This window comes from Sturnira hondurensis, unplaced genomic scaffold (genome assembly GCF_014824575.4).
Source record: "Sturnira hondurensis isolate 20B ecotype Veracruz unplaced genomic scaffold, ASM1482457v3 Scaffold0001872, whole genome shotgun sequence".
In the NCBI taxonomy this organism is placed as follows: Eukaryota; Metazoa; Chordata; class Mammalia; order Chiroptera; family Phyllostomidae; genus Sturnira; species Sturnira hondurensis.
Window position 1 is genome coordinate 10,074,769 of NW_028074503.1, and position 12,033 is coordinate 10,086,801.

General features: G+C 39.1%; 1 protein-coding gene across 1 annotated transcript in view; it reads left to right on the forward strand.

Annotated features, from left to right (window-relative positions):
• Positions 1–10,792, forward strand: part of DSG3 (desmoglein 3) — a 29,736-nt gene extending 18,944 nt beyond the window's left edge. The window contains exons 12-16 of the mRNA XM_037032463.1: positions 913–1,161; positions 5,407–5,546; positions 5,840–5,903; positions 7,433–7,734; positions 8,921–10,792. Of these exons, the coding sequence (XP_036888358.1) occupies positions 913–1,161; positions 5,407–5,546; positions 5,840–5,903; positions 7,433–7,734; positions 8,921–9,538 (1,373 nt within the window). The 3' untranslated portion in view covers positions 9,539–10,792. The remainder of the gene's footprint in view (positions 1–912; positions 1,162–5,406; positions 5,547–5,839; positions 5,904–7,432; positions 7,735–8,920) is intronic.
• Positions 10,793–12,033: the final 1,241 nt, after the last annotated feature.

Sequence of the window (12,033 nt, forward strand, 5' to 3'; positions counted from 1 at the left end):
CAAATTGTGCATGTAGCATTTAGCTCAAGGTTTTACCAGACACATAGCCAATGAAAAGGCTGCAAAAGAAATATCAGAGAGAGACAGGATCTTGTACTAGACACACCTGCTCAGGTGAGGCTGGGCCAGGCAACTGTGGGGGGACCGGGTGGATCAGGTGTGATGGCAACGGGCTTTTTGATGGAGTCCAGACTGATTCAACACTAGGCTGTACCCCCCAAACTAATACAAATGAATATGAAATGTAAGTTGACTATCTAAATAAGACTAATTCAAGCAACACAGCCCTGCAGCTACCAAGAGCTGTTGCTCGAGCCCACTCAGAAACGGACAACACAGCAATGGAGAATGGAGAGCAATCCGTGCTTGTGAGTCAGAGAGACCACAGGCCTGTACCACAGGGATTCCAGTACAACCAGCGTCAGGCTAGTGGGATCAGGACTGACAGGAGCAGTGGAGGTAGCATCAGCCAAAGCAGAAATTCAGTTTTACTGAGTCAGGCACAAACATATGGAGTTAGACAGAAGAGATACATTCAGAGGGCCACTCAAGAGCCAAGGGTTTGGGACAGACATACAGGAGAGTAGATAAGCCCTAGGAAAGAAACATCTAGGACTTAAATGATGTCTGCCCCACTTCCACCCCCCACCTCCCCACTTTGTGGGGAAATTCAAGCTAAAACTGAGTCTTCATGAGAGAGAATAATGGGCCCATCTGGGACAAGGAGGAAATACAGCCTGATTTACTCAGCCAAATCCCTTAAAGCCCTGACAAAATCTCACCCTACTATTAGCTTTCCTGTTTGTGACAGTGATGTCTATGGCAACTCTGGTTCTGTTAACAAAAATAAGTCATTTTGAGAGCAAAGGGCACCTTATCCCACTGTTGATTTGTACAATTGTTTCTCTACAGCTACCTCTGCACTCCTAACGGCCCAGCAGCAGGTACCCCTTGGAGTGCACCGAATCTCCCTCATAATTTCAGACAGAGACAACAGGCAGTGTGAGACCCCAGAGAGCCTGACTCTGGAGGTGTGTCAGTGCAACAACAGAGACGTCTGTGCAGCCCCAGCCCCTAGGCCCAAGTATGAAGATGAGTCGTCTTGGAGTCTGGGGCCCGCTGCCATTGGTCTGATATTCCTTGGTCTTTTGCTGTTGCTGTGTGAGTATTCCAAAGCTTCATTCTTTTTTCCCACGGGGTGTCGGCATCTGCAGAGGCCTTCACAGTACCTGGGTGATGTACCCTGCAATGCAAAAGAAAGGTCCCCTGGTTGTTTTACAGGCAAAGCCAGGGAGAAATGGGGTTTTCGGGAAGGATCTTAAATGTTTAAAGTTAACGTGTCACTTGCCGACAACCTATATTTGCGCACAGCAAAGTATGTCATATATGATAGCCATAACCTACAGTCATAAGTGTTAGACATTAGCATAAGAAATAAGCAAGTCATAAATGTTAGACAATTAGAAAATAGCACAAGAGAATCAGTCAAGAGGAAAAAAATAAAGCATGAACACTCAATACACACTCCAGTCACATTTGTGGTCAAAATAATGACTTTACCCGAGAGCGAGACACTTTCTAAAATGTCTTTGCCATATTCAAGTCTCATGAGTTTCTAAAGTAAAAAGAGAACTTTGGACAAATAAATTTAGGAAAAATATATAGGTTATCATAGGCTTTGAACTTTATGATACACATTAATATATCATAGGCTCTAAGACGTTATTGTTTAATTCAACATTTCCTCAAAATAGCTTACCACCTGAATACATATATCCTGTAAAGTTTCTATACATAATGATTAATTTTATTGGACACATTTGGGAAAACTACACACATATATTATTTTTAATAAGAGTAAATTATATTGATTCAGTGGAGGGTTTCTAAAAAGTTGCATTTAAATCAAAATCTTGTGGATCAAATAGTATTTTTAATTTAAGAACCTTTGGTAAATCCTTGTATAAAGAAGAGAAATCCTTGATAAATTCACAATCACTTCCCTAAATTACTATAAAACCATAGACTTTTAGAGTCAAAATGATTTTTCATTATGATCAAATTTACTTCCACCCATTAACTTAAATTTTAATTTATGTAATATTTTTTAAACCACATAGAAGTACAGAAAATTAAATAACAGGCACAGATATAATTATAATAAATTATATAATCATAATAATTATTATTAATATCATTAACATATATTAATATTTGTACATATATAATCTTATAACTATAACCACTACCTAGACTTAATAGATGCTAATATTTTTGTAGTTTCTCAAGTCTCCTTTTTTTAAAAAAAAGAAATTGTTATACATACATCTAGTGGCCTACTATTCATGCTATATATTCTTCCTCTTTCCCCAAAAGTGTTTACTGTTTGGAAAACAGCATTGTGCAGCATTTAGTTTACTAGCTGATATTGACAACCAGAGTTTCAGTTTTTCAATATCATATTAGTTTCAACAAAGATTTTCTCAATGCCTATATATGAGTCTTTATTCCAGCTCACAGAGGAAATGGGAACTTGATTCTGGTTTTCATGCTATTCACAGATTTATGCATGTTTAACTATATGGGGAAAAAGTTATGCCATGATAAGAGCTATAATGGAAGGGAATAAAGGAATATGCATAAGCTTTGCAAAATCTTGAGCCTTGGAAAATGTGTAAGATATAGTAAGTAAGAGGAGAAGGAAAGGTGTTTCCAGAGAGTAACAGCGTGAGCCAAAGCCAGAAGACACTTAGCATGTTTTAGGACGGAGCAGCCTTGGGAAGCCAACACATGGGAAAACTGTGGAGTGAAGAGGAAACCGGAGAATGCTTTGGGACTAATTTGAAAGGGCTTCCAAACATATGATATTTGCACTTCGAGATCTGAGAAAGGGGAGTTGCTAAACATAGTTGAATAAAAGACGAGCATGATCGTATTTGCATTTTAGAAAGATAACAGGCAGCAGTGCATACTGCAAATCAGAACGAAAGGAACAGTTAGGGGGTTATTGTAATAGTTCAGAAGAGAGAGAGGCCAACTTTAGAGCCTTGATGTCAGACCGGAAACGGGCATAACAGGGGTATGTGGAGAGGAGCTGGAGCGGGACAGAAAAAGCGGACAGGAAGTCCAGGTGAGCCATTTAATTCAGTTGTTGCTGAAACTCCTAAATGGGATTTAGACTATCAGAAAAGGTGCAGACATATGAGGTGGCCAGAGTGAGTCTGATTTTGAATGTTATATCCTAAGGTGTGGCTATGTCCTGCAGGCCACTGAACCTTTGGATTGTGACTCAGGGTGGCAGTCAGAGAAAAAGACTGTGTTATTCCCACAATCATGTTTGTTTCATGTGACCCCAGAATTTGCAAAGTACCATGTTTTTAATTTTGCATAGAATACAACATACGTTTTTCAGTCTGTAGAACTACACTCGACACTTTGAAAAATTTTCTGTGGATACATATAAAAACCATACATCACACATATAGTGACAAATAAATAAATTTCCTAAGACTACAATTATAATGCCCACCTAAAAATACTGACCATATAAGTGGACATCACCTTTCAAAACTAATTCATCAACTCACAATATTCAACCCTTCCCAAACATTTAATATAGTCATGCAATAGAAAATGGAGGGTTAGCAACAGGGGAGTCAGAGGAGGAGAGGGGGGAAAAGGTACAGAGATTAAGNTTCTGTGGATACATATAAAAACCATACATCACACATATAGTGACAAATAAATAAATTTCCTAAGACTACAATTATAATGCCCACCTAAAAATACTGACCATATAAGTGGACATCACCTTTCAAAACTAATTCATCAACTCACAATATTCAACCCTTCCCAAACATTTAATATAGTCATGCAGTAGAAAATGGAGGGTTAGCAACAGGGGAGTCAGAGGAGGAGAGGGGGAAAAGGTACAGAAATTAAGTAGCATAGACGGTAGGTAGAAAATAGACGGGGAGGGCAAGAATAGTGTGGGAAATGTAGAAGCTAAAGAACTTAAGACACATGGACATGAACTAAAGTGGGGGCATGTGGGAGGGAGAGGGTGTGCAGGGTGGAGGGGAATGAAGAGGGGGAATGGGACAACTGTAATAACATAATCAATAAAATATATTTGGGGAAATTTTTTAAAAAATTTAACCATAAAAAAAGAAAATGGTAATAAACAAAGCTTTTAGAATTATCATTTATATAAATGTTATATTAAATTTTGAGAAAATGTAGTAATTACATCCAACCTACTTTATTTCATACAGTCTAGTTTTACATATATATGACTGAATAATCTGCATAATTGATGTGGCCCATCCAAACAATACCAGCAAATCCTTATAGAGCTCACTACCCAATCCTTTACCCATACTAACCCATGTAATCTTTAAAACAATCTATGATTCATTTGTCCAAGGTCCTTTTTTTATTTTAGAATCTCATGAGACTTGAATATGGCAGACATTTTAAAAAGTGTCTCACTCATGGATAAAGTCATTATTCCAACCATAAATATTACAGGAATGTGTATGGCGTGTTCGTTTATTGTCCTATTCTTTGGATGAGTTAATGGAGGCAAGAGAAGATGATATAGCCTCCAGCTGGTGACTGATGGAAACAAAAATTGAAACCCTAGAAGTCTGACTCCCATGGCTGTGGTCTTAGAGAAACACTTCACTAAGCTGCCTCTAAGTGAACTGAGTTGAAACGTTAGACTCAAGAGGCCTTTATAGGCCAGAGGCAGGAGTGTGGTCCCTGATAGCCTAGGAAGTGCTTCCTTCACTAGAATGAGAATGGCATTCATCTTTATTGCCAAGAAGTGACCAGAGGCACTGTTGAGAATGATAATCACCTTGGCAAGAAAGCCTCTCCAATCTAGGGGCTGTTTAATCACAATGAAGACTGTGCTAATATTAGCTCATCACTCCCACTTGCAGGGGGAGTTTGCCAGTTTGATTGCTGTTTACTAGGGGATCATTAGAGACCAGATTATTAAAACATCATGCCCACCAAAATCCAGATGTGTATTAGCTTGACACCATGCATACACAGCCTCAGCATGTATGAATAAATGCAATAATAATAAAAATAAATTATGAAAATGATGGAGGAACTAAACCACTTTTATCAGTCGTCAAACAGTGCCTATTTTAAGACAACAATATACATATCACAAGAATGATCTGACCTGTCTCCTTTGTTCATAATCATGAAATACTGGTATGCTTAATTTACCAAATCTTATTTTATAGAAACTAACTGTGCTTTCTATTAGATTTGCCACGCATATTATGTTAACAAATATTGCATTTTCTTTGTGACATTTCTGACAAGCGTCATGTCAGATCATTTCCAAGTGATTCAAATGTTTTGACACTGTGTTTTCCTTTATGCTAGTGGCCCCCCTCTTGCTGCTGACCTGTGACTGTGGGATGGGTTCCTCAGGAGGAGCAATGGCTGGATTCATCCCAGTTCCTGATGGTTCAGAAGGCACAATTCATCAGTGGGGAATCGAAGGAGGCCAACCTAAAGACAAGGTGAAGATCCAGTTTGCAGAACATTTAGTTCAATTATATAGAGCAAAGTTCTATTTATGTTCAGGCAGGAAAATGGGGAATGGGGTACAAAAAAGAGACTCCTTGACCCTCCAAGGCCCCTTGTGAGTCAGAGCCGAAGTGAATGGAGCCTTTTAAGGTCTTAGTTCTTCAAATGCAAATCATAAAAATGATTATTCCTGCAAGAATTTGGGTTTCTTGTAATGTTGCCATTTGCAAGGGACCACAAAATCTAGTTTATTTTTTAATGTATTTATTTTTAATATGGTTTGCAGGAAATCACAAATATTTGTGTGCCATTTGTAAACTCCAATGGAACTGATTTCATGGAAAATTCTGGTAAGTAGACATCAAATTTACTTTTGAAAGTAATAGTGGGTTAAATAAGAAATATTGAAAAATAATAAGCATTCTACATTCTTTTCTTAACAATTCGCACATATGTGTACATGCTGGGACATGGTATTGAAGTGGGTTTCCATGAAATGGTTTGTTATTAGTTTATTAGTCAAGTCCGTGACCTAGCTCTGGCTTCAATAAGTTCATTTGCCCACTGATACCACCGTTTTTAGTATCTGAAGATTTGTCATTCTTTTTTCAAACTTTAGTAAACTAAACTACAGCTTTCAGACAGTCAGTTATGAATTTTTTTAAGATTTTATTTATTTATACTTAAAGAGGAAGGGAAGGAGAGAAACATCAATGTACGGTTGCCTCTTATGAGTCCCCTGCTGGGAACTGGCCTGCAACCCAGGCATGTGCCCTGACTGGGAATCAAACTGCAATCGTGTGGTTTGCAGGCCCATGCTCAATCCACTGAGCTACACCAGCCAGGGCCAATTGTGAATTTTTTAATTAGAAAGGAAATCACACATATAGAAAAATGTAATGGAAAACCAAACAAACACTACATACCCACCACCCAACATTGACTATTGTCGACATTGGTATTATTTGCAGCCAAGGCCTCATGTGTACACATCCTCAATCCCACTACATCTTCGTCTCCCAGAACTAACAGTATCCTGATTCAAGTTCAATGACCAATTCTTATTTCAATCATAATGGGACTAGATCACTTATGTTGTCCTATAGGTGAAATTATTTCTTTGGTTTACCAAAGACTATTTTGCTAATAGTATCTCCATGCCACAACTAAGGCACACACTAGAGAAACAAATAAGACCTGCCTAATATTAATTTTTTTCTTAATTCCATACTTAGCAATAGATTGTTTTTAAATATGCATCCTGCAAATCTGCATGAGATGTCCCCCAAAATGCAACTCTGTGTTTTCATCTGTGACCCCAATCCTCACCTGCTGTCCCACTATAATTACATAGCAAAAACTATATTCAGAATTCTCTAGAAAAAAAGAACTTTCCATGAAAGTGTAATGTAAAGGTAACAGGCAGAATAGTCACAACTCATTAAATTGTCCTTAAGCACCAAGGCATCAAATTAGCATCTGCTAATTTGCATGTCTCCTCTTTGGTTTTCCTACTGAGCCAAAACTTACTTAAAATTTTTTCCCTGAAAACAAACAAGCACTGCATTAGAAGCTTTCCATAACTGTATGCTGAATATTTTGTTTTTACTTTTCCATTTCCATTGTCACTGAAAATCCACTTCCTTTGTATATTTTTCAATTAGTATGTTTTCAGAGCTACTTTGTCTGCTAACATCCCGTTACACCCTCACCTCCTCTGTTGCTCTCACGTAACACTGTGAGATGCTCTTATCACCTCTACTCACCTAATTGTGTTTTCTCCCACTGACCTGCTTTACTTGCTATCATGGATACCAAAGATCAATAAAAAGAAAAATCACTGCGTGAGATGTTACAGAATTTTTCCCCTCTTTTTTAGAAGTTTGTACAAACACATGCACCAGAAGAAGGGTGGTGGAAGAAAATTTGGGAATGGAACAGACCACCAAGCTTGAAACGGCTACAGGATCTGGAGCAGATATGGGAGCTGCTGCGGGATTCAGAACCACCACGGGGCTCGGCTTCTGTTCTGGAGAACAGTCGGGAACAATGAGGACAAATGGCTTCTGTTGTGCAGAACAGTCGGGAACAATGCGGACAAGGCATTCCACTGGGGGCGCCCAGAGGGAATGTGGTGAAGGAGAAATAAATATGAATTTCTTGGAGTCCTACTTTTCTCAGGTAATTTGGTGAAAAACGTTGTGGCTGTGATATCTTATTTACATTACAGCTCTTTTTACTTGACTATATTTCAGTTTTGCAGTTCATTGTTTTCACAGCTTGTGACAATGTAAGAAAAAATAAGGGTTCTTTGCCTAAATAATACAGATGATCTAGGATGGCTGCCCAAATTGGGCTACTGCTCAAAAGGAATACTAGGTAAATAGATACAAAGTAAGAGAACATAGCAAGTGGCACCACACCCTTCAAACTGGAATAACAACAGACACCAAAATCTTTTGCATTTCAGGATCAGCAGCATCCTCCTTAGGAATACAAAGCAGCTCATTTTTGTATTTCCTTTACCATAAAGGATGTCAGAACACATGTGAATATATTTGTATGAGAAAGGGTTGTAGTATTCCTCAGATTTTCAAAGGAGTCCTTGTCCAAAAAAAGTTGAAAAACCATTGAATCAATGACCCAAAAATAAAAGGAGGAGGAAGGAGTGTGATCAAAGATCAGATGAGCATGGAACCAAAGAGGGACAAGGGTGCAAGAACAGAGGGGACTGTGGGAGACAGGTTGCTTGCCTTCTGATTGGGGTACTGTCATGAGAATAGATCTCACACATAGATTTGGTATCAGAACTGGTGGTATGTGCCAGGACCTTGTCCTTGTATGAGCAAACCCATATCCTGTGTTTGAGGGTGAACTGGCAGGGAGCGCTTGATTGGGATGAGGGTCCTTGGGAAATTCTGAGGTGGTGTGGGCTCTTGTTATGAGACAGGCTCCTGCAAGACCTGCAGGGTCTCGGCAAAGTCTCCAGTCTGGGTGAGAGCCATGTCAGATGGTGCGTGGTGGAATGCCTCCTCTCTACACCCAAAGACACATGTTAGCACAAGTACACATAGGGACCCTTACACTTGGCACAGGGAGTAACCTGTAGGCTTCATACACAATTGTTTGGTAGGCCCAAATCCATGTAAGTACCTTCAGAATCAAGAATTAAACCATGAACCTAGGCCAGAGTCAACTTTGAGGGAATGCCAACTACACCAGTCTCCACATGATTTCTGTATGTCTTTCTGTCTATGGAGTACCTAAATTACCCAATCGTGAGCAAACCTTGAGTCCTATGAATGGTATTATATTCTTCAGCTGAATTTCTTATAAAATTCATTTTTCTACTTTTTTGCACCTTTAGAAAGCATTTGACTGTGCAGAGGAAGAGGATGGCCAGGAAGCAAATGACTGCTTGCTGATCTATGACAACGAAGGACTGGGTGCCCCTAGTTCCCCTGTGGGCTCCCTGGGCTGCTGCAGTTTTATTGTCGACGACCTGGATGAGAGCTTTTTGGATTCCCTGGGCCCCAAATTTAAACAACTTGCAGAGATAAGCCTCGGGCTTGATGACAACGCCAAACAATGTCAGACACACAACAAAAACAGCAGTTCTGGGATTGGATCCTGTGGCCATTCTGTAGAAATCCAGCAGTCAGGATGCTCTAGGTGCCAGATTTCACCAGACAATCAAGGGGCTTCTGCTTCGTCTGCTTCTTGCTCTGTCTTCCAACCCGCCATTCCCATCCCTGACCCTCTGCAGCAGCATAGCTGTTTGGTGACGGAGACTTACACAGCATCTGGCCCCCTCGTGCAACCTTCTGCTGCGGCCTTTGATCCACTTCTCACACAAAATGTTACAGTGACAGAGAGAGTGATTTGTCCCATTTCCAGTAATCCCAGCAGTTTACATGGTCCAATTGAGCTACGAGGGTCATGTGATATGATTTGTACAGAAGATCCTTGTTCCCGTCTGATATGACCAGAATGAACAGGAACCACATACTGGTTGCATAAGGCTATCTGGACCAAATTATCCAAAATAGCATAGCAAGTCTCACAGCGTCAGTCTAACTTGGCACTCACTTGCTACTCTGACAAAGTGATCGTAATTACGTTTTTTTCTAGTTCATATCCCCAAAGTGAATATGTTGCCACTCTTAATTCTCAAATACTATTCAAGTGGTATTAAATTCTAATGTTTTTTGAAAAACCTTTTTGAAAAACATTTTAGTAGATGAAGCACTTTGGAGTCAAGAATCCCAGTTCTTGTCTCGCTCACCTTCTCTTATATCACTAATAATGATGTAAGAGTCCTAGGTGTTTGGCTAAAGCATTTTGAGCTGCTCGAGAAAGAAAAAAAAAAAAACTAGTTACAGTTGAACTTTTTCCATCTTCTTGGTGCTGGGAGACCCTACCTGCATCTTTTGCTCAAGCTGAGGGCTATTGGCTTATGCATTAAACTTGCTATGTCTATATGCCTATATTCTAACAATAAGACAATTTTATCATAGAACATTTAAGAAAGTTTAGTATAGTGTAAATAGTATTTTGGGTTTCTGTAATCATCTTGAAATGATCTAGCCAAAGAAAATGTACTCCTTTCTACATATTTCTCAGTAACAAATCCTATGTTAATAGTTAAAAGTGGTCCTTATTTTTTAAATGTCAGCGGGCCGATGTAACTTTCATATGACATGCATGATCTTTATTATGTTGACGATGTTTACAGACTTGTGGAAATTCAAACCATGGCTTTCTCATAAGCAGAAGGGGCTTTTGACTAGAATAACACAAGGTGAAATTTGTAAATATGTATTATAAACAGAATTTCAGGTCAAATAGGAAATGAAAAAGGATTAGCAGGAACCTCTTTTCTTTTTAAGCCTCCTTCCTTTTACATTAAACAGCTATAGCAATTTAATTCTTGAGCACAACATTGTTAGGTTAGTGAAGGTTTAGGACACATTATCTCATGCATGTTACCGTGATGACAATGCAGTTCTTCACATCATTTCTGGTCTTTCAAGATCTTCATCCCTTAACCCAAAGAGAGCACCCTATCTGCTCATTGACATTACTCTCCTGGCTGAGTCTTTAAAAGGTCATTGTCCAGCCCTATTGTCTCTAATTGCATGTAAAATTCTCCTTCCATTTTTTTGGCCATATTCAAAACTGATACTGATACTTGTTTTTCCAGATGAAATGCACACTAATAAAGTGCTTGTGTTTTAACCCAGAAGGGTACAGTCTTGAAGGAAAGAGACCCCCTAAAATTTCCTACATCTAGGATTCTTCCCTGGCCCAGATGCCTTGACTACCTGTGCTAGGTAGTGCCTTGACTACCTGTTCCTTGACTACCTGTGCTAGGTAGAAGGCCTGTGCTAGGATAGCCTGGGAAGTGTAGGCAGTCTGTTCTTCCAAGACAAGGCTCCTGCTGCAGTAAGGCTCACCAGTGCACTTACCTTGAGGTGAGGGAGACTTGACCCTACGGAGAGGTCTGCTGGGTCCTGAGGAAGTCCCCTTGCCATTATCACTGGGCACTTCTTCTCTGTCTTTTCAAAAGATGCTTTCCGTGGGAGCTAGCACATACACAGTGATCTGTGCCTCCGTTTACACACAAAAGTGAAGTCAATAGTCATAATAACTCTTATTCCAGGTTCAAAAGTACACTCTTAAAAGCCCACCTTATCAGAAATGGGAATTTTGCTGCATCATCAGATGTCAGAAGAAGCCATGCCATTGTAGCAGAGGTTGTATAATGAAATCATTGAAATGAAATGTGTTTTGAAACAAAAATAGATCAATCTTGTCTAGGGGGACCTAAAATTATTTGTCGTGTAAAATTAAACCCAAAGCAAAAAAAATGTATGTGTATATTTTCAAAAATAAAAACTGTTTGAAGCAAATAAAAAAATTTAACTATCTGTTTACTTGATGTATCATTAATTTTAAACAGTACACAGTAAAAGTTTAACAGTATAACATTGTTTTAAAAAACCGATGACAAATTTAAGAGTACTTCCTTAACCATTTGTTAGAAGGTGAACTACTCTTTGTAATTAATTCAAAATTTTGATATAAGAAAGCGGCTTACCTATATGCTTTTATCAGTTGTCACATTTTTTCCCTGCTGAGATTTACTCTGCATCCTTTCAGGCAGGAAGGGAAATACCTGAAGACTTCAGATCTCTTCTACAGGTAGATCTAGATGGTGCTGGATGAGATCAGAGCAAACTTTTACTAACTGGATGCTTTAACTCGTTTATTTGTTTGATAATTTAGAATCATCTTTCAGGCAGAAGTTTCATCATTCTATGATGACTCAGAGAGAAAAGGTGGAATAAAGAAAGGTAAGGTTTCTAGCCTACCGTGATGGAAAAAACGGGCCATGGCTCTGGTGACAGCCAGTAGCCCCAGTGGTGGGTTTGCTGCCCAAGAAATGCCTATTACTACATCTTTTTTAGTAATCTGCAT